The sequence below is a fragment of the Sceloporus undulatus genome, unplaced genomic scaffold, assembly GCF_019175285.1.
Source record: "Sceloporus undulatus isolate JIND9_A2432 ecotype Alabama unplaced genomic scaffold, SceUnd_v1.1 scaffold_14, whole genome shotgun sequence".
Lineage (NCBI taxonomy): Eukaryota > Metazoa > Chordata > Lepidosauria > Squamata > Phrynosomatidae > Sceloporus > Sceloporus undulatus.
Window position 1 is genome coordinate 510,969 of NW_024802936.1, and position 23,433 is coordinate 534,401.

General features: G+C 41.0%; 1 protein-coding gene across 3 annotated transcripts; it reads left to right on the plus strand.

Moving 5' to 3' along the window:
* Positions 1-1,311: 1,311 nt before the first annotated feature.
* On the plus strand, positions 1,312-23,165 carry LOC121917278 (phospholipase ABHD3-like). Of its 3 annotated transcripts, XM_042443067.1 has the most exons (10): positions 1,314-1,740; positions 7,772-7,812; positions 8,851-9,014; positions 11,161-11,343; positions 13,066-13,111; positions 16,360-16,472; positions 18,525-18,698; positions 20,572-20,620; positions 20,709-20,874; positions 22,029-23,165. In XM_042443067.1, exons 1-10 carry the CDS (start codon positions 1,662-1,664, stop codon positions 22,205-22,207), a joined length of 1,194 nt encoding a protein of 397 aa, XP_042299001.1. In that variant the 5' UTR covers positions 1,314-1,661; the 3' UTR covers positions 22,208-23,165. The 3 variants fall into 3 exon arrangements, with proteins under 3 accessions (XP_042299002.1, XP_042299001.1, XP_042299000.1); XM_042443066.1 differs by lacking the exon at positions 7,772-7,812 and having other exon boundaries at positions 1,316-1,740; XM_042443068.1 differs by lacking the exons at positions 7,772-7,812; positions 18,525-18,698 and having other exon boundaries at positions 1,312-1,740.
* The last annotated feature ends 268 nt before the right edge of the window (positions 23,166-23,433 follow it).

A 23,433-nucleotide genomic window follows, 5' to 3' on the forward strand; every position in this document is an offset into this window, starting at 1 on the left:
ACCTGGAGGCTTTGCGGAGTTGAGGGGAAAACCTGGGGCCTCATTTGCTGCAGTGTGTCTTCAAGTTGTTTTTTGACTTATGGTGGGTTTACCATGGGATTTTCTGAGGCTGAGAGTGTGTGATCTGCCCAAGTATGCAAAAGGGATCTTGTAGTACCTTTGAGACTGAGTAAAAGACATCATAGTACGTATGCTTACATCAACGTGATCTGCATCTACAATGCAGACATTTATACAGTCTGACACCACTTTAACTGCCATGGCTCAGTGCTATGGAATTCTGGGATTTGTAGTTTTGTGAGAGTTAGCCTTTAGCCTTCAGAGAGCTTTGACGCCACAACAAACTACTGTACACACCCCATAATTCCACAGCATTGAGCCATGGCCTTTAAAGTGGTGTCAAACTGTATTATTTCTGCAGGGCAGATGCCGCAGCCTTAGTCTACTGCCTCAGATGTATGAGTTCATACCAGACAAGTCTATGAAAACATATGGTACATCTTTTGCTCAGGAGTGTCAAAGGTACGTACTGAGATGTGTGTAGTGGTTTGAGTGTTAGATGATGACTCTGGAGGCCAGGGTTTGAATCCCACTCAGCCATGGGACCCTCACGGGGTGACCTTGGGTGAGACATACTCTCTCTACCTCAAAGAAAGACAAGGGCAAACCCCTTCTGAAGAAACTTGCCAAGAAAACCCATGATAGGGTTGCCTAGAGTTGCCGTAAATCAGAGATGACTTATTATTCCCAAATAATAATTTGGGAATTGTGGTCTATTAGTAGTAATAATAATAATTATTATTATTCTCAATTAATAATTTGGGAATTGTAGTTTATTGTCATTATTATTATTATTATTCCCAATTAAGAATTTGGGAACTGTATCCTAAATATTGTTGTTATTATTATTCTCAATTAATAATTTGTAAATTGTAGTTTACCATTGATAATAATAATAATAATTTCCAATTAATAATTTGGGAATCGTAGATGATGATGATGATGATGATGATGATCCTCAAATAATAATTTGGGAACTGTAGTTTGTGTGTGGCCCCAGATCTCTCTGACAAGAGGAGGCTCAGTGTCTCACAAACACTACTACCTTTCCCAGAATTCCCCGGCATCAGGGACGTAGCCAGGATTTTAGGAAGGGGGGGGTCCAGACTAAGTGCCACCATTATAATGGGGCTTGGGTGCAGCGGCGCAGCAGCACACACCATTCATTTTTCTAATGGAAGGGGGGGGTCCGGACCCCAAGATCCCCCCCCCGGCTACATCCCTGCCGGCATCGATCCAGGGGCAGTTAAAGCGGTCTCAGAGTGGATCATCTCTCTGCAGTGGGCTTGGGACCCATGCCTTGCGCTGGCGCCGGCGGAGAGGAGGACTGAAGGCGGAGCTGAAGGGCTGCAGCAGGAGGAGGAGAAGCAGGAGGCTGCTGCCTTCAAGGGCCAGGGAGCAAGCAAGCCAGGGAGGACCAAGGAGCCTCATCCCCTGCTGCCTGCCGCTGGAGGGATGGAGGCCTGAGGGGCAGGAGGCTGGGAGGGGGGGGGGGTCCCTGGCTGGCTGGCCATGCTCTTGCTGGGCCTGAGCCCCGCCTGGTCCCTCTCCCTGGAGAGCCCTGCCGCCAGGGAGGCTCTGCTGCTGGGCTCCGGAGCCGGATGCTGCGGCTGGTCCCTGGCCCTCTGCTGCGCCGCCGCCGCCTACGCCGCCTATTACTACCTCCGCACCATCGCCAAGGTAGGACCCCCCCTCCTCCTCCTCCTCCTCCTCCTCGGCCAGAGGGACCCCTGCTGCCCCCGTCCAGCCCCTCCTCTCCCCCCCCCCAGGAGGGAAGGGGCACCTTTAGCTGTCCTTTGGGCATGCCCTACATTTGTCCTCCTTTGCCAGGGAGACCTGCCCTCCCTTTCAGCCTCTTGGCCAAGAAGGAATCCCCAGCATGTCCTCCCTCCTAAGAAGGACTAAGGAGCATGGCGTTGCCATTCCTAGGAGGGCTTTCAGCTTCATGCCCTCCTTTGCCAGGGGGACCTGCCCTCCCTTTCAGCCTTCTGGCCAATCCCCAGCATGTCCTTCCTTTCTCCTGAGCAGGGAGGGCTAGGAAGGATGAACTGATCTATTCTAGAGTGTGACCACTAGACTTGGTCCTCCTCCTTTTCTAGGACAGCTTCTGTCCAAGAAGGAATCCCCACCGTGTCCTCCCTCCTGAGCAGGACACACAACCATGGATTGACATTCCTAGGAGGAGTGCTTTCACTGTATGTCCTCCTTAGCCAAGGTGACCAGGTGTGGTCCTCCTTTTCCAGGACCTGCCCTCCCTTTCAGCCTTCTGTCCACGAAGGACTCTCCACCAGGCCCTCCCTCCTGAGCAAGGCTAAGAAGCATGCAATTGATATCTTTATTCTGCAGGGGGACCAGACTTGGACCCGGTGTCCTCCTTCTTTGCCAGGACAGGTCCTCCCTTTCACAGCTTTCCCTCTAGGAGGAATTCCAACACATCCTCCATTTTTCATAGGACTAAGATTAGGACGAATGCTATTCTACCGGGTGACCAGACTTGGACCTCCTCCCTTTCTAGGACAGGTCTTCCCTTTCAGCCATCTTTCTAAAAAGGAATCCCCAGAATGTCCTCCCTTCTGAGCAGGACTAAGAAGCATGAATTGGAGTGTTGTTAGCTTTTATATGTGGTAATGTTCTCCATTTTATTGAATGCCCTACATTCTTGAAATGCCTTGTCCTCCTTCAGTAGAGTGGCCAGGTGTCCTCCTTTTCCAGGACCTGTCCTCCATTTCAGCCTTCTCTCCAGGAGGAATTCCCACAATATCCTCCCTTTTGAGCAGGACTAAGAAGGTTGAATGCCTGCTTCTGGTGTTTGGAGCTTTTCTATGTGGCAAAATCCTCTTTTTTTCTGCAATGCCCTCCATCTGGCAATGTCTTGACCTCCTTTGCGGGGAGGGGGGACTCAGGGTGATCCTGAGGGGAGACAGACCTCAGGCAGCTTGGTGGCTTGGGCAGCCCAACATCCTCAGGTCAGGAGGAAGCCAGGAGCCTGGGGTCACCGTCAGGTGAAGCCCTTGGCTTTGGATAGAAGGATGCTAGTCCTTAGCAGGGATGGGGTGGGAAGGTTTGCCTTTCAGCCCTGTTGCACATAGTGGTGCTAGGACTTCTCCTTCTTTTCCTTCTCCTCCTTCTTTTGGAGAATGCACTGCAACTCCCATCCTGCCTGCCTTTGGCGGAAGAAACTGTGGTAGGGTTTGACATGGCCCCAGGCGCCTGGGTGGTGTTGGTGCATTGCACCCAGCGGAGGCAGCCAAGGCAGCCAGTTTGGGAGGCAAGCAGGGAAACTCCAGTCCAAAACACCCTGCAGAAATCACCCACTTTGCTTGAACTGCCTCAAATGAAGGGGGTGGGTTGGTTTAAAAAATATTCTTTGAGTGAAGGAACAAAATAATGAATTGGGTGTCATGTTTCCTTCCTGATATCTCAAACTCTTGGTTCCATGTCAACAGATTTTGCCTTCCTTCATTTGAGATCTTGTCTGATATCTCTTCTGACTAACAGATCGGCTGTTCTGCACACTACTGATACTAGAAATCTTGTGAAAGGCTGTAGGGAACTTGGAAGACAGAATTGCCACAGTAGATAGAAAAGCTGCAGGAGCAAAGGTTAAGGATTTAGAATTAGTGGGCTGGGTTAGGGAGGAATCGAGCAGCAATGAAGGAGCATGTAAGGTGAGGAAAAGTAAGTCCTTGGGGAGGAGGAGGAGGAGGAGGAGGAAGCAATAATTTAATTATGTTTGATGTTTCATGATGTTTTGCTCCATCAAAACTGTGAATAAAAACAAATGATTGCTACAGTGCGATGCATGCTGGGCGAGAAGAAATGTTGAAGGAAACAGGGACTTACTTCCAAGTAGACATGAGACTGGCTAGTATACTTAAGTGCAACCCAGTAATGCTGCCTTATTTATTTATTTATTTTGGTTTGTTTTTATTTCAGTGTATGGAAAATTACTCATTCTTGTATTCTCTATTCTTCAAGGTGATAAGCATGATACCAGAACAGTGAGATGGATATCTACCAGATAGCCAGTTTTCATACATTATTCATCTGTGTCTAGGGCTGATTCACCCAGATGACCATTTAATACTGGGCTTCTTGTGGGTTCTACTGGTCCTGTTTTATGCCAAGAGCTAAATATAACATTGAAAATTAGCATGCTGGCAGTGGTTTGAGTGTTAGCCTAGGACTCCCTGTTCTGTCATGGGAACCCTTAGGATGGCCTTGGGCAAGTGACAGCCTCTCAGCCTCAGAGAAAGCAATGACAAGCATCATCTGAATACAACTTGCTAAAAAAACACACCCCTTTATAATAAGGCAGCCATAAGTTGGAGGCTACTTGAAGGCACTTAATAACAACAAAAATCCAACATTTAGCCTTACCTAATGACAAACACTTTCTGATTAAAACTTGCAAAGAATCCCCATAAAATCCCCATACATCAGAAAATAAGTTGAAGGCACACAACAACAACAAGTAACAATTTTAAAGCAATGCAATTTAAGGTAATTGTGATTTAAAAGGTTCTTCACATGAAGATACTTGACCTGGCATCATCCACTTCCCCAATGAAAGTGTCAATTTCAGTGTCAATGCTGAACAGAACTGAATACAACTGTAGTATTTGGTGCTTAATCTATAGGTTGCCACAAGTCTTTGGAGTTTATCACATAGTAGGCTAAGTGCCCAAATCCCATGCAGAAACTGGACTTAAATTTCGGGAATATCCCGCAAAAGCAGGATCGTTTTCAGACACAACAGGGGCATTGAACATTAATCCAACAATAACCCACACAGAAAGTAGACAAAATCAGCCACTTTTTACTTTTGGGAAAATCCTGAAAGTAAAAAAGCTGCCAATTTTGTCCACTTTCTGTGTGGGTTAATATCAGATTAATGCTCAATGCCCCCAATGTATCTGAAAATGATCCCACTTTTACAGGATTTGTCCACTTTCTGTGTGGCTTAATTTCGGATTAATGCTCAATGCATCTGAAAACGATCCCACTTTTGTGGATTTAAATCCCATATCTGTACAGGATCTGGCCGATTCCCTCCCATGTAATAAACTCCTTTGATGGTTTTGTGGAGTTACTAAATAGTCAAGCCAATTTTAAAATATGTATGCTGTGCAATCACATTGCCATACGTATTGCAGTGGGAATATCATGCTATGATTATGTTATGCTGATAGAATATGTGTTCTGCCACTTCAGAAATAAATCTTTCTTCTTCACTATAGGCCATGGGGCCCTAAAGTACAATATTTCCTAAAGCCCCCCAGAAACCCTAAAAAATCTGGGTAATATTGACCCTCAGTCCCCTCAAAATGGTTCCATCCCACTGTAAAACAATGATTTTGTTCCTTCAGTCATCAAAGTTCCAGACATACCTTAAAAACCTGCTTACACCCACCTCCTTTTTCCATTCTGGGTGGGACATTAGTTTTGAGCCATTTTGGTGGTTGTGGTGGGAAAATCACCCAGAAAAAAAAATACTTTATTAGGACAACTAGGGGTTATGGCACGCCAGTCCAGCCCAGCGGTACAAAAAAACAAAAAAAAACAAATTGGTGTCCATCCCCTCTGTGAGTATCCACCTTACAATAGGACTTCTTAACAGGTTCTACAAGTGGAACTCTGTTGCTGTTCAGTGATTCTGCCTGCCTTTCTCCCACCCAGCCAGTCTTGCCATCATTGAGAATATTCTATTCACCTTCCCCTCCATTCTTAATAGTGTGCATTTGGATTTGCACCTTCCCCTTAGGTCCTCCCTCAGTTTGTTTGTATTTTTGCAACCATGGGTTTCCCGCCATCCTCTTTCATTGGGGAAGTGGATGATGCCAGGTCAAGTATCTTCATGTGAAGAAAAGCCAAGTGAGGCAAGGCTAAAACAGGTCATGGGGGCTTCTCCCATTATCTGAGCAGCACAAATAGCCTTCTTTCCAGGTAACATAGAGCTAAATGATCTGATAAGGTTAAGTTACATTTTAATAGGGTCAACATCACAGAGGTGATAAGAGCAATTGCTCAATGAGATAGCCATTGAAGATCTGTGTCAGCAGAGTTTATAAAAATCCTAAGAAAGGACCAGTATACTCTAAGGAAAGTCTAACAAAGGGGGGCCTGAGGAGCAGGGGCTCCTGTCTCACCTGGGGAAGCTGGCCAAGATTGGACAAATGGAGTTCACACTACACCTAGAACATCAAGGACTACAAATCCCATTTGCATCATGAGTAGCTAGGAAATGTTTAGTCAGCTTGTGCTAGGGTTTATGGTTATTTTGGTGATCTTGGCTGAAATGATCTAATCTATTCTGTAATATGTAGCTCCTAAATGTGCCTGAAGGGAAGGTAGCCTTTCATGTAAAGAGATATCCTTTTGTTATGTAGATTTCTTATTTAGAATAAAGCCTTTTCCTTTAAAAATACTTCTACCTCTCACACTCCTTTTTCACTTGCCTTTGCAGGTTTGGGGAGGTGAAGAAAGTCTCTGTAGAGTCAGAGATGGGAAGCAACCTCACAGTAATGTCCTCCTGAGTTACTAGGGAAAGGGGGGGGCAGTTCAGTAGGTGGTGGCAGCCTAGTTTGTTTAGGTAGTCTCAAGGAGCTCCATCCAGCTCAGGCAGAAGCAGGAAAGGGATCCAAGAAAACCCTCACATCATTTCATAAGCCGAGACTGCAGAATAATTTTTAGCCTAATAATCATGCTGCCTTCATAAAAGACTTTTGGAGCTCATATGCCACTGATAAGGGCTAAAACTGTGTGGGCACTGCTCAAACTTTCAATGCCCCCCAGCACACTTAACACTACTTCCCCACCTATTTTCCTTGTAAATGTTTTGCTCTTCACTTTCTTTGTCACCTCACTCTCTCTTCCAGCACTGTCTGAATACCACTTTCCCCACTCCTTGTCACTCTCTTTTCTCTGATACTCCATTCTCTCTCCTCCTCCCACAGTCCCTATGACCCCATGCTCTCATGCCCACACTGTCCCTTTCACTCCATGATCACTCTTCCCACTGTTATAGTCACAGTCACTCCATTGTCACCTCACCAACCACTCTTGCTGGCATTCTCCAATTCCAATCAAACTGCCACCCAATGCTCACTCCCTTGCTCTGTATTGGTTGCTCAGCTCTTCACTTACGCTTTCTTAATCCTCAGCTGTTAGCGCTTTGATGTTTGAAGTGCTGAGCTAAGTAGTAGTTGGTCCTGCTATTCTGAAGCGCTCAGGAAGTGACTGTAAGATTATTTAAAGGCCATGAGGAAGTTGGAACATATGGGTAAAACCCAGCCCGTGTTCCAAAGCAAAGCAAAGAAATAAATTCAGCAGTACCAAAGGAAAAGGAACATACTGTACCTGGATTTATTACTGTTGTGTGCTTTCAAGTTGTTTCCAACTAAGGCGAACCTATTGGAGTTTTCTTGGCAAGATTTCTTCAGAGGAGGTTTTGCCTTCCCCTGAGGCTGAGAGTATGTGACTTGGCCAAAGTTACCCAGGGGGTTTCATGGCCAAGCTGGAAATTGAATCCTGGTCTCCATAATTTTAGTCCAACACTCAAACCAATATGCCACGCCGGGTATGAGAGCCTTATGGGCCAGATTAAGGGCACACGCTGGTTTCCCACATTCCACATAAACATAGGTCGAGGAAAAGACCATGGACAGCTCCCAGTAGACCCTGTTAACTGGAGCTCTCCTTCCTTTTGCAGCTATGGAGAGATGTCATCTCAGCAGAAATTTGATGCCCAGTGTAAGTGGCAGGATCTTTATTATAAATGGTTCAGCCACACTGGAAGAGCTGACTGTGATTTTCAAAAAGTCCTAGCCTAATTTATTTTTTGAAAGGGGGGATAAATTGAGGTACTGTTAATGACTTTTTGAGTCTGAGGATGATGGTAGACTATATCTTCCAGTTGAGAAGTCATGGAAGAAAATTCTGGAGTTTCTCCCCTGTTTGGGTCAGCCTGTACTTCACGCTCCTCTGAATCTTCCATGCTGAAACCTATGAAACATTCCATTAAATGGAGTCAGGGCAGTTAAAGTGCTGTCAAACTGCATTATTTCTATGGTGTAGGTGCAGCCTGTGTCTATGAAATTTTATGCTACAAATGTTTTTCTCCCAGTTAGTCTCAAAGATGCTACAAGATTTTTTTGCATGCTGATACAGACTAATACAGATACATCGTCAAAGACAGAGAATGACTTCATGGTTAGGATGATAGGACGACTTGCTCACTGCCACCAGCCCACCCATTCTAATTTTACATATGCCTCTTTTCTTTTTTACTACTAAGAAATGTATTATTAGCACTACTGTTTATCTGTTCTTGTTTGTGTGGGTGTCCAAGTATATAGCAGGTTGCTGTCTTAAGAGCTGACCCAAAAAACTTTAATTCCTGGGGGGAGGGGATCTAAATGGTATCCACATATGCATAAACAGCAGAATACAAAGTACTCACTGGCAGGCATGGGGATTTCATAGCAGCATTCTTGTGCCCTTGTTAGGATGCTGCGTATTCCAGCAGAGTTTGTGCACAATTTCGTTGGGTCAGCTCTGTTACACTTAATGGCATCTCAGACCTGCCACTTGAGGAGACCATCCTGCATTGCCACATGGTAGTCTTCTCTCTCTCCTGCCTGCAGATTTGCATGATTACTACCATCATACAAGCCTGTAACTGTTTGACGTATTTGTTCTATTAAATTTTTTAATTTTTTTAAATTAATATCCTTCTCCCCAACTTCATACTACTCCTTATACTAAATCCTTGCCTGCTTTTCTCTCTAGAAACCTCAGCTGGTGACTGGCAGTGAAAGCTTCTGCCGCTTCTTACAGGACCACTGCCCTGTTGTGACAGAAACATACTATCCCACTGTGTGGTGCTGGGAGGGCCGTGTACAAACTCTCATTCGGCCTTTCATCACAGATCGACCCTATGTGCAATATAGGAAGTAAGTACAACCTACTCGCATGTGCTTTAAATATGGACTCTACCCAGTGTGACTGTTATGATGTACCAGGGTGTACTGACTTCATACTGTGGCTGTCATGATGTAGCAGAAGTGGGAATCATGCAGCCATCCAGATGTTGTTATCCTACCAGCTCTAGCTGGTAAAATACTGTCAAATAACATCTGGATGGCTGCATGATACATGATGTCTGTCTATACTTGTAGTGGATGAAAGGAAGGGCATATGCTGGAACTGTCAACAGAAATAAATGTCTACAACCACCCTCAAAGGTTACACGGCACACATTCCCAGAATGTAAGAACTAGTGAATGGGAACATATACTGGCCTAGAGCCTGGAAGAAGTTTGGGGGAGATTTATAGCCACACTGCCTCAGAGAATCTGGCCATTCTGGGCAAAAAAAAAAAAGTAACTTTCCCAATCTCTGAGTTTATCTCACCTCTGTGTTCCTGCTGACCTTATCCTTAGAATGGCACCTATTTCTCCATAGTGTTTTGCAGAAGCAGGAAAAAGGGAAGGGGGGCCCATGCACTTGTAAAATGAAACAAATTGATTCTCTAGTACTCTTGCATTTAACTGAGAGAAAAATGTCCTCTCATGCTCTGTTTTGCAGCTGAAACCAATACCTAGCTGAACTCTTTGAATATCAGTTTGAATATTAAATACACTCGTCCCTCCAAATTCACTGGGGTTAGGGGCACAGGACCCCCATGAATGTGGAAAAACCACAAATAACAAAACCACTATGTTTTCACCTGAGAGAACACCTCTCTGGGAACGTCTAGGTCCTCCAGTGCAACTCTGTGGTCAACATCTGCCAGACATTGACCATAAAATTGTGCTGGAGGAGCTATAAATGCCTAGTGGAATGTTCTCTCTGGGAATTTCTGGGTCCTTCAGTGTTACTGTTGGTTAAAGTTGACCATAGAGTTGTGCTGGAGGGCCTAAATATTAGAGATAACATATTAATAAAATCTGTGAATAATCAAATCTACAAAAGTCAAATCCGCAAATGTGGAGGGACGAGTGTATTAAAGCAAGCCCCAAAGAGTAATTATACTCAGCTAGCTAATATGTCAGGTGAAAAATCTGTCCCACTGCCCTCCTCTGCAAATGAGTGTGTGTAATTTCACTCCCACACCCTAAAGTTTAGAGCCTAAACAGAGCATCTTCCAAACAAGAGGAAGGTAACTATCCTCAATGGGAAAGGAACCAGTCGAACACATGTCTATTCCAAATGAAGCAGAGTTGGCCTGTCTTGCTGTATTTTTACTCTCTTGTCCTAGAGAAAACTGAAGTAAAGAGGTTTCAGAACTGCTGAACTCATCAACCAATTGGAAAAATACAATCTAATTCTAACATTGGTTGCTGAATAAATGGCTTTCACTAGGCTGATGGCAAAGTTTCCTTCAAAGATTGTATCAGAGTTTGTAGTTTCTCTGGCATTTCCCCACACGCTTGCATAAGAGTCCTCTAGAATGTAGGAACACACTGCTGGAGCTGTGTATTTATAGCTAGGTAGGTATAGCTCACTAGGGATTGTGTGCAGGACAGTGAATGGACTGGACAGGAGAAAAAGTGTGATGTCTCCTTCTTCTGCACCAAGCCTAGAAAAGAGACAGGATGCTAGAGCAGAGAAACCCACTCTGCTCTTCAGTGCAGCTCTTTCCCCCACAAGGAAATGCAGGTGGCTTTCTGGATTCATACCAACAAACCAGTTCTTGCAGACCACTGAGAGCTGGTCTTTTAAAAGTTGAATATATCTTAATTACACATTTCTATTACAACAATAATAGTTCATAATATACTGTTGTTGGGAAAATCCAGTCTTGCTATTCTTAGGATTGCAACTAAACTCAGAAGGTATAAAAAAAGTTGGAAGTGAGGACAAATGATATAACCATTCATACTTTCAAATAGTACTGATGTTTGGAGCTGTGAGCAGTAGCCCCACTACAATGATGTCCGACAGGCTGGGGGGCGGGGAGGCAGATAAGCAAATTTTGTGGTCTTATGAGCACAGTGTGTCTGTACATCAGATATTCCATGGAGAAGGGAGAGGTTTATAGTTCATTGATGCTTTTATTTTTACTTTTGCAAAACTAATCTAGTGTTGATTTTCCAGTGAGCTTATCACTGCAGCAGATGGAGGACAGATTTCCCTGGATTGGTTTGATAATCATGACAGTGTACCTTACCCAGATTCCAACAGCAGACCCACCATCCTTTTGTTGCCAGGCCTCACAGGAACAAGCAAGGAATCTTACATTCTCCATATGATTCAGCAGAGCAAAACTTTGGGATACAGGTCAGTTTCACTTGTCAGCATTTCTACTTGACCTGCTTAGATTAAACCTGCACACGCAGGAAGTTCCACTAATTTGTAGTGAATGATGCAGAGATAGAGCTGGAAGAAATTTCCTGTCCCTATTTTCCCATTTATCTCAAAAGCAGAGTTATAGTAGCGCATAGGGTGGCATGTGTACCACAGGTACTTCATTAACCAAGCCAGGGGAATCGCTGCAGCACCTCAAAGCTTGGATGCACCTTACCTTCTGCACAGTAATAAGGATGGCAAGATTTCCTGATGGCAGGAAGCAATGCACAGAACTTGCTTATTTTTAACCTGAGATATAAAGTAATGGAGAAAGAATGGGTTTTAGAGGATTGAATGACTTTGCACCCCACCCACCAATACAGGTTACTTTAATCAATGATGAAGACTCTCCTTTCACCACTAAAATCATTTGGGAAGAGGAATCATGCCCCTCCCCCCCCAGATCATTTCTGCAAAGAAAACCATATAAGCCCATTTCCGTTTCCATATTACTTGTGGAAGTGGGGAGGGGGGGCTTGCTGTCTCTATTACTTATCTTCATCTTTATCTGCAAATCATTACATTATCAAGAACATTTGATAATGGGTCGTGATTTCCAGGTTGCCTTCAGCTGCACTATGCAGTTGCCCCTCCGTTCTCATGGACTTGAGGTCTGCGGTCTTGAATGTTCATGGATGGGTGATCTCCGTTATCCCCGCAGCATGCACCCCACTAGTGGGCATGTGCCCCATTCAAGCCTCTGGGGCTTGAATATCATTGAGTCTCCATTTTTGTGGTAGTGGTGGAGGGTCTGGAACGGATCCCCCATGAAAACGGAGAGCCAACTGTATAGGGAACTTAGAAAAGTTATCTTTGGGGCTGAAATTCCCAAAAGTCCATAGCCATCTTGTCCATTGGCATTTGGTCATAGGGACTGCATCCACACTGTAGAAATAATCCAGTTTTGACACCATTTTAACTGCTATGGCTCAATGCTATGGAATTCTGGGAACTGTAGTTTTGTGAGAGAGATCTGGTGCCACAACAGATGACAATTCCAGATTTCCATAGCCATGTTAGTTAAAGTGGTGTTAACTTGGATTATTTCTGCAATGCGGAATGCAGCCTAGGTGATTCTGGGAACTGTGGTCCAAAAGGTAATATCTCCGGGCTTTATGTGTAAGTAATAGTAATTCTTTCTAAAAATCTGTCAGAATCTGGGAGCTAATAGAAAATCTCAGAAAGCCACATACTCCTGCTCTCTCCTTGACACCCTTAAAGCCCTCATCTGTACTGAAATCTGGTCCTTACCTGCTAGAATACATTTAGCAGTTTGTAGCTAGTGCACAAATGCTCACTATTGTTTCTTGGTAGTGGTGAGCAGAAATGGAGTTGCTGGTTTTCCTGAGCCTGAGCCCCCTCCACCACCATAAATTTTTCAGAGGGAAAAAGGTTGGAAAAATCAGTAATTTTAAGGAATGGAATGAGCTGACTGTACAGTGGATCAATGATTTGTGGTGAGCATTTTGTGTAACTGATAGACAGGCACTTTCAACAGAAAATACATAACTATGTGTTTTATGTGTGTCTGTGTCACTGTTTTGAATCATAGGCAAATCTTGAATAATAAACTGGAGCAGCTTTGAATCTTCATATCCAAAGGCACTCTGGTTAACAGTTCTGGTAAACAAATCTCTTTTGTTTTTTTAAAAGGTGTGTGGTCTTAAACTATCGAGGAATTGCTGGTGAAAATCTCTTGGTAAGAATTGCTCTTAAATTAGATAAAATATAGAGCAACTGTGAACAAAACACATAGCAAGAGCATAATTGCCAATACTTGGAAGCATGTGATACTTCCACAAGCAATCCACCCTAAAGCTATCACTAGAATGGGTAGTTTTTCAGCTGTCCTCTCTCCTCTTAGGGGTTGGGCCTTGTTTTACAATTCCGCAAACCTGGGTCAGTAAACTCCTGCAGACTACATATTTGATTTTGCATGGTCACAGAATTCTGTCCCATACTAGAAAATCACCAGTTTTCAGATGTACCAGATACCCTACTGTTAACAACTCAGTATTTTCTAAAATAAACATACTCCCCTTCCCATCTAACAAGAAACAAGGAGAGGCTTGTATCCAAAGGCAGGACTCATTAAGGAAGTGCGTACATTGCTAAGATCTTGCTGTCCTGCCACATATTTATAGTCTGTGAAGGGCCACTGCAATGTTTCATTGCTTATGGAAGTTTGGAAAGTTAGTTTTGACTAACAAAACTCTCAGAATTTCCAAGGATTAAAACAAAGTATAAGACTTGGTTTTCTTACTAAAAGTAGAAAGAAAGAATTGGTTTCCGGCAAACATTTGGAGATGAATGTACAAAAGAGTTTTGTGGCACACTAATTCTTTAAATTATATATCAAATGAAGTGAAAAGATCTTTTGTTTGCTTCCATTTCGGGATAATGCCAGGTAATCAGCTTTATATGTGCCAGTGCTGAAAGACTCTAATTTGCAGTTGTAGCCTCTTTAGTGAGAATTTTGATCTATAATCCCTTCTGAATGATTTTGAAACAATAATGAAGAAATGTGTCTGCAAAGTCCAGGCTCAAGTAAGTTCTCTTGTGAGCTGAGATAACTTTACACTTTTTAGCAAACACTGAAAAGAACAGCAGCTTTTAAAATCTAGAAATATATTAATAGCATGGTCCTATGCATGTTTATAAATCCCACAGTATTAAGTGGGGCTTACTTTTAGGTAGCTAGCTACAGGATCACATAAAACACACATACCTGGAGATACACCGTGTTTAACTAAGTAGGAGTTCTGATTAAACATGTTTAGCATTTGCATTGCATGTTGCTATGCCAAATGAGCATTAAAATGTTTTCTCTGTTAAAATTGTTAAAAAACAATTCTTCAAAGAAGCTGAACTATGATTTTGTTGTCTTTGGCAACTAGGAGTGTATAAAGAGCAAAAAAAAAAATCAATACATCTAATGGTTTTTAAATGCTTTGAGTCCAACCTAGAATCTATCTGTATTGAAACGTGAAGGTTTTGCCCTTTCACCCAGTTGTCAGACAGTATTTTATGGACTTGTTTACACTGTGTACCTACTACTGCCTTCAGATTGCCATAATTATGTCTTTTTTTAAAAAGAAACCTGTTCCACAGTATTCTAAATTTTGTGAATTTTGTAATGAGTATAAATTAAATGATCAATCAAAACTGAAGACTTGCCTCTTGAAAGCTAGTAAGTTTATCCTGTAGCCCCTATTACTGCTGAGGTTTCACTTGGCAGTTTAGAAAAGTTACTTTTTTGGACTACAGTTCCCAGAATCTCCAGTGAGCATGACCAGTGACATGCTACCTGAGAGAATGGTTTGACAGTCCAAAAGGGTAATTTTTCCAAGCTCTGCTATATTTTCATGATGATGATGATGATGATGATGATGATGATGATGATGATTTTGCAGTTTTAAGGGTTAGAAATGCATTCTTTTGTATTTACAGAGAAGTTAACATTTTGAGGAATGTGAATTCTGGTATCATTACCAAATATTGTGCCTACTGTATACTTTCATGGAATCACAGGCCTGCTCTTAAAATTTAAGCAATCAAAAAAGTCTGGGACAAAAGTAGGATTAAAGAAAACTCTTACACATTACTTGTCTAGCTAGCCAAGTTTTGCCTATTTTTAATGGTCATGACATTCCACATCTGCCATCACTGGCCACCCAGTCTCATAAGGAGAGGCCAATAATTGAACATGAAAGTCTAAACTTTTCCATGCAAAACATGCACTGTGTCACTGAACTCTTTCTTATTTAGAGTTAATGATTAAAAAACATGGATAGCCTGATATTTCATCCATTACTTTAAACACATGAGATAGCCCTATGTTGTACAGGAAAGGGAACATCATGACACACCTCTCTCTAATCCTCCTAATCCTTGATTTCTAGGATGTCTTCTAAAAATAGTTAGGGAGTTGAGCAGATCGGTTCCATCTTCTGCCCCTCCATCAGCTTGACACTCCAACATTCCTTAAATCCCAAAAGCTTGCAGATCGTTTTCAGACCCTTTTTGTTTTATTACAGATTCCAGGGAAAGTTCTTTTTCTCACTCATATACACATAATCTGTTTTTTGTGGCATCCAGTTTTACTTTGAAACTGACTGATAGTCAACCATCATTTTTAGAGGACATGGTTTAGGGCAAAGATGAGGGACAGGAGACCCTTTGGATGTATTTCTTTGGAATTGGGCTCCAAAGCCTGATTACAAATACACATTTTGTAGAAGGCACTGAGATGTTGGATTAAATTGCACAGCAAGAACTATTTTGTGGGTGTACGTACTGGGAGTGAGATTTAAAATGTTAGTAATATACATTCATGCTCAAAGTATACATGTACAAAACCATGTCTTGGTGAACAACATGGAATGGATGAAGATTATAATTTATCAGAGACCTGTTTGCACTGAAAGGAATTTTTGCTGATATATCCCTCTCCCTGAAGACCTCTGTCATTTTGCTTTGTAGTATTAAAGGCTACATGGAGGGGGGGGGGGAGAGGGGGAGTGTTACAGAAGGAGGGTGAATTGATAAAAAAAGTTATCCTCTTCTTCTTCAGTAGAGAGCTTCTACTGGATCTCAATCAGTTCTGTGACTGGAATAAGCCCTTCCGCTCATGGTATGGGCAATCTGGATCTAACTTCACATCTTCTAAAAATGTCCTTTGGGTTAATTTTACTGAATTTTGCTGCTGTATAAACCATCCTGGTGCTGTTTTGTTTTGGTCTTGGTTTAAGGAGATACATTATTATTTTTTCATTTTTTTAATTAAGATTTTCCTATTACAATTTTTTAAAAACACACGCACACAAAACCAAAAAGCATAAAAATACAGAAAAATAGTAAGAAATGTTAATGAGATACAAAAGAAAGAATATAGATGTGACAAAACAAATTATGATTGTATTCTTTCTCACTTTTGGCTTATTCTAGACACCAAGGACTTACTGTGCTGCTAATACAGAAGATTTGGAAACTGCTGTTAATTATGTACACAATTTGTACTCCTCAGCTGCACTAATGGCATCAGGTGTTTCCATGGGAGGGTAAGCATTTATATAACAGATGCCACGGCAGTATAGCTCTCTGGTCCTTGGAAAGCAATTTGCAAAGGCTGATGGTAAAGATTATTCTTATCTAATACAGACTCAATGGAAAATGACTGGGTCTCATTTTTCTCTATTGTTCTACTTTTCATCAAAGAAATATGAGCTGACAGAAGATGTAGTTTTTAAGAGATGCTTCAGTTCACTCTTTTACATGCTCAGCTTGTAACCATGTTTTACTAGCAACTGAGAACTTTACCTGTGAATAGCTACAGTACCTGTTTTAAAACTGTAAGTAACATTATTTCATCCATCCATCTTCTTTATATCACATATTCATCTCCCCTCTAGAACAAGGACTGTATTAGTGCTTTTAGTTTTGAAAACTAAAGCAGAATTTAACTATAAAATTTGAAGGAACCACTACTGCAGGATAGTTATATTAACCTGTCTCTTCTGACTATGTAAGATATCATGTTCTAGATTTCTGAAGACGGTAGGGTTTTTTGAACAAAGCTCATGTTGTCTGAGCTTGATAACCAAAGACGTATAGACGTAATTATCACAGGTCATAATATAGGCCTCATATCATGCAGGTGAGCTTCCACTTACAACAGGAATTCCCTTTCCCCTCTCACTTTCCATCTTCGAATTTAATGTCTCCCAATCCTCAGTTAAAGGTTTCTACAGCAGATTCAGGAGCTACAGTACAACTTTGGATATAAAATAGAAGATATTTTGCTCATTACCCTAGACAGTCAATGAAATGCAACTGATTACTTGATTGTTCCATGGGATTTTTGTATTGTTGCTATTAAGAGATCTGAAGAGATTCTTAAAAACACATAATCAAAAACTGAAGACTATGTTGATTTATCAGAAACTTTGTGTAAAAGGTAGTAAAACCAGCAGTCTTTTTTTTATTAGTAGTAGGGACATAAAATAAATATTCCCCCTCTTTCTTTCCTCCACTCCATGTTGAGCTGTTTTGATTGCACATTTGGAACATCAATCTATAAACCAGAATACCTTTAACCTTAGCCAGTTGTGGTTTCTCTGCAAAAGAATAGGCCATCTATCATCGTACGCTTTTACATTTCATTCATTATAAAAGGGCAACAATATTTATTATATTCACTATTGACATTCCCATAAACTAAATAAAGTGTGAAATGGCTGCAGAAGAATGTAGGCCAAGTTCTCCTGGTAACACATATGTGCCAAGACTTCCTAAAGGAATGCACACAGTGAGATGGATCCAGCAAAGATAATGAATTGGTTAATTATAAGCAATGTTCTTTTTGTGGGTTTTTTGGGCTATGTGGCCGTGTTATGGAACAGTTTATTCCTGACGTATTGCTGGCATCTTCAGAGGATGCTGGCATGGAAGTGAATGGGGTATATATACTGTGTGACTTGTGGTTGAGAGGAAGTGATTTGCATGTTAATCAGTGTGTTGTTGAATGGCAAGGCCTCAGGATGTCTATTTAATTAGTGATCTATTGTCTGTTGGGAAAACCCCTGACCCAGCAGACAATGGATCACTAATTAAATAGACACAAATCCTCCTTGCATATCCTCACACCTTGAGGCAAAAATCTATGGATGTCGGCTGTGAAAGCCTTCGACTTCACAATATTCTTTTTGTTATTTCCCAATCCTTTTTGTGTTGCACTCCCATGTATTTGAAAAGATGATGCCAAGGATTGCTGGAAATGATGCACAAACCAATAAGCAGAAGTGGCTTTCTTCTCTTGCAAACTACAGTATTTCTTGATCCAACCCAATTATTTTGTGTAAGCTTTTAATTTAATCAGTTTCAAGATTACACTCATCCATCTTGGAATGTGATGATAAAGTAGTAAAAAAAACTAGATCAGCAGTCCCACCTGTCATGATAGGCACTGTCTTGACAGTGGGGGGCAATCTCTCTAATACATCGGCTAGTACAAATGCTTAGGACTGAGATGCTAGAGTAGTAAGTACACTACCTATCAGTTGCATGGGTGGTGAAGTATTTCTTCAAACATTTGTTTCCTTTTCTACTTTCAGGATGCTTCTCTTAAATTATCTGGGCAAAACAGGCAGAGAAACACCACTGAAAGCAGCTGTAATTTTTTCAGCTGGATGGAATGTTTTTGCATCTGCAGATTCACTGGAAAAACCAGTGAATTGGCTTCTCTTCAATTACTATTTAACCACCTGTTTGCAATCTTCACTTATTAGGTAAGTGTGAAATGCAGTCAGTTTTGAAACATGTTAAGGATATCAGTTATCTGAAGAAGCGCTTTCATTAACACCAGCTTGCCTGTATTCTTAAGTTAACATTTGAAGCCCTATCAGTGCCTCCACCTATGAAAGCAGTTAGGCTGATGGAGGTGCAGGAAAAGGACTTTTTGGTAATGGCCTCATATATAGAAGTGCCTCACGATCTGACCCACATGGTTGCTGGATGGGGCTGTAGTCCCCCAGAAGGATACAGGTTGTCAGGATGTGGTCCTGGATTCAACCCTGAGACTAGATGCCCAAACATGTGGCCAGAAGTACATTTGTACAGTTATGTTTATGGAGATTTCTGATCTGGCCATGGTGACACATGCCTTAGTTACACCCTGTTTGGATTACTGTAATGAGCCAGAATGGTGCGTTGGTTTGAGTGTTGGACTACAACTTCCAGCTCAGCCATGAAAACCCAGTGGGTGACCTTGGGCAAGTCACATACTCTCAACCTCAGAGGAAGGCAATGGCAAACCCCCTCTGACCAAATCTTGCCAAGAAAACCCCATTATAGTTTTGCCTTAGGGTCACTATAAGTTGGAAATGACTTGAAGGCACACAACAACAACAACAATAACAGCAACAACAACAAAACGTGCTGTAGGTGAGGGTGAATTTGAAAAGTGCTCACAGCTGGCCCAAAGAGCTACAGCCAGACTGTTGACTGGAGCTGGTTGCAGGTAGTATACTAATCCCTATGTTAGAACACCTCCACTGGCTAAGTGCTGGTTATGACCTATGAAACGCTATATGGCTTGGGTTCCAGTTACCTTTCTTGAGTAAATAAACAGACAGGGTCCTGTCTTCTCATTTGAGCCTGCTCAGGCTTTGAAATCTTTGAAATTTTCAGGGGAGGAATTTCTCTTCAGCCTATTATCATCACAAGTCCATGTAGGAAAGACCAGAGAAGGACTTCCTGATGGTTGTTCCTAGGCTCTGGAATATGCTTCCTAGGTTAGTTTGATAATCAAGCAAATGCAAATTTTATAAAATTAACATTCTTGACCTTACTCAAGAAGCTCCCAAGTTTCACTGCTTGTAAAAGACTTTGTTGAAGCATCAAGAAACTGTTTAATGAACAGTGATGGGACTTACATCCCTAGTTTGATTGCCTTTCTCCTTATTCTTCCTTCATCAGAGGAAGACTTACTCTAACACACTTTTGGGACCTGACTGTTTTTGAAGAAAAGGGCTTTTAATAGTGTGCTGTACTATTTTTTATTCTTTGGCCCCATACAGACAGGCCAAAATAAAGCTGCTTCAGGTCACTTTGGAGGTATGCTGTTTAAATGATGCATGCTTACTAAGCGTCTGGAAGCTGCACCAAAGCTGCACTACAGTCCTTAGCACTGGATCGTGGCTTTGGTGCAGCTTCTGGACTCTTAGGACGCATGCATCATTTAAACAACATGCCTCCAAAGCGACCCGAAGCAGCTTTATTTTGGCCTGTCTGTATGGGGCCTTTGTCTCTCAAATAAAGATGTTTTATAGGATTTAATTCTACAGATATTTAATTACCTTTGAATAATTCTTTTTACCTCTCTGTGTTTTATTCTTATCTATATTAATTTTGTAAGCTACATTGGATCTCAATTCCAAATAAATAAATAAAATATGTTAATGGCCACTGCCTGATAGTATTTCAGGCAGCTACCTCTTCTTTGCAGAAAGATCCCATTTTTAAGTATCTAATAGAATGACATTTTCAGGTTGTCACTGTGCATAATTTATAGCATTCTTGTTCTATCTGACAAGAAATTTTCTCTGTGTGTATTTAAATAATTTGACCCAGTTTTCAAGAGCCATTTTCTTTATTTTACAGACATAGGCGTATGTTTGACAAGTTATTTGATATGAATCTTGTCATGAAGGTATGAAAATTAACCATTCCTTTTTAATGTCCCGTTAAAATTTTACCAATACTTATAAAGGGTCTTTAATATAAATTCTGTATTTCAGGCTAAGACCATTAGAGAATTTGACAAACAGTTCACCTCTGTCATGTTTGGCTATCCTACACTTGAAGATTACTATGCAGATGCTAGTCCATATCGAAGACTGAAAAGAATTGGCATTCCAGTGTTGTGCTTAAATTCTCTAGATGATGTCTTCTCACCAGATCATGGCAAGTTCATGTACTCTGTTTGTCTTCCTCTTATGAAAATGTTCTTGGTTGACCTTGGAAGTAAGTTCAAAATATACCTGAAATATATTAGGAACACAATACAGAGTTTGGGTGGAGGAGGGTGCAATATGCTTCTACTTAGCAGAATTTTCACTAATACAATACAACCCCCGTATCTATGGAGGATATATTCCCAGACTTAGCATGGAGATGTGAAACTACAGGTAATAGCAAACCCTCTTGAAAGGGTTCGGTAAAGTACCATATATACTCGACTGTAAGTCAATCTCATGTATAAGTCGAGGGCAGGTTATCGTGCCTAAATGATGGATTTTGATATGATTCATGGATAAGTCGAGAGTAAGACTTAGGATCATGTAAAAAGGGATCTAAAGGATGAAGCAAAGGAACACAATGCTAAAGAACTTACAAAATTGCAAGAGGCATAAATGTTTGTGTTCACACTTAAGGATGGATGAATGAAAGAGTAGAGGGGTGGTGGTCTATGACAGTGCTTCCATGACAGATTACACTCTTGTGTTTCACCAGGGGATGGTTTCTATTTTTATGACAGTTAAGGTCCAGTACTTACATTAACCCATGGATAAGTCAACTCAGATTTTTTGGGCCAGTTCTTTGACTATTTCTAGACTTAATACATGAGTATATAAGTATGTGAATAAATACCATAGAATTGTTATGGAGGACTAGAAATGCCTAAACAAAATGCCTCTCTAGGAATCTCTAGGTTCTGCAGAGAAATCTGCAGAGAGAGGGGTCATATTGTAAAGGGTACGGTAATCAGAAAAGTGAGACCTGCATACAGCACATTTCATACTTCTTGATTTTTATTCTTATGTAACTTCCCAGATGGTAGGTTTTTGTTAGTTTAAAATGATGTAAAATGAAGAATTGGCCATTAAGACTTCAGCATTCCACTACACGAGTTTTATATCTCACCCGAGTGACATTTATTTCTCTTATTATCATGTGATAGGTTCGCCATAGGGTCACTGTAAGTTGGAAGGATACAACAACAAATACCCATCATAAGTGCACTTATTTTTGAACTACCCATTACACTACCAGTTTTGCATGTTAGTTTTAAGATAGTATCTCAAACTTACATTTTCTTTCCGTTTCCCCCCTTTTAGCCATACCAGTAGCCATTGCAAAACAAAATCCCAATGTAGCTTTGATCCTTACTTCTTATGGAGGCCATATTGGTTTTCTAGAAGGACTGTGGCCAAGAAAGTGCACATACATGGACAGAGTCTTCAAGCAATTTGTTCAAGCTGTGTTTGAGCATGGAAGCAAAATCTTTAATCTATAGCAATTTTTCAGAGCCATGACTACAGCACATTGACATATGATCAGGGTAATTATGCTTAATGCACATAATTTAGCAAATAAGCCAGCAAATGGGCAGAAACCCATACAATTTTGCTTAAATACTTTGCAATAGCACTATGTTCTTTTTAAAAAATAATCTGTAAGTATGACCTTAGAGAAAAAAAACACCCTGGTGGTGGTGGGGAAATGTTTTAAGGCTAGATAATTAAACTGACAGTGAAGGGGTCTTAACAGTAAGAACTGAACAGACTATTGACTCCTGCCTAGTTGGATTGGCATGCAGGGATTAACCCAGTCATGGTGCATTGCTGCTCCTGCCATCCCAGAATGACCAGTCACAGTAAATCCAACCTTTCATTTAGCAAATAAGCTAAATAAACTCTTATGTAGCAAATAAATAGATAAAAACTCTATTGGGAGAAAATATTCCCAAAGTTTTGCTTAAATACTTTGCAATATTACTACTGTTCTGTTTTTATTTCAATATGCCTTCTAAGAATGACCTTAAAAAGCAATCTGTACACATTAAATTGCACTTAACTAAAACCTTTAAGTAAACAGAAGATAATTACTCAGGTTTTTTTTTAATTTAGATAACTGACATTTAGGAATTTTGCATTAGATTACTTGTTCTCATGCACTTAAAATTCAGAAACAATTACATTGTAAGTGGGCTTCTAAGAGCACTGAGGAAGAAAATGGTGTAGAATTTTAAACAAAGAATTTAAAAGCCATCTTTTAGCCATGGACTGCAGGAGCATTCCTGAATTTTGCACTTGTTATAAATGGTGGGTATTATATATACAGCTTTTTTGTTTTTGTTAATACCATATATGTCTTAATTTTTTAACATTGCTAGTTAACTTCTAACATTTATATTTATACCAGATATTTTATGTGGCAATACAGAATGGAAATAAAGTACATTTTCAAATTAACATCTCGCATTTCATGTTTTACACATCTGTACAATATTCCTATGTAAAATATACTTAATATTAACAGTGAAGTACAATGGTCCCACTTGCAACACAACCACTGATTTAGTGTCAGCCTTGTTCTATTTCAGGGAGAATGAAACGATCTGTGAAGTGTTTTCAGAAGCATGAGTTCTTTCAATTTCAATTTCATTTAGTTAATCCCTAAATTGGTCATCTCAGTTGCCTGTCCTTTATTTTCTACCAGCCCTCACCTTGTATTGAAATC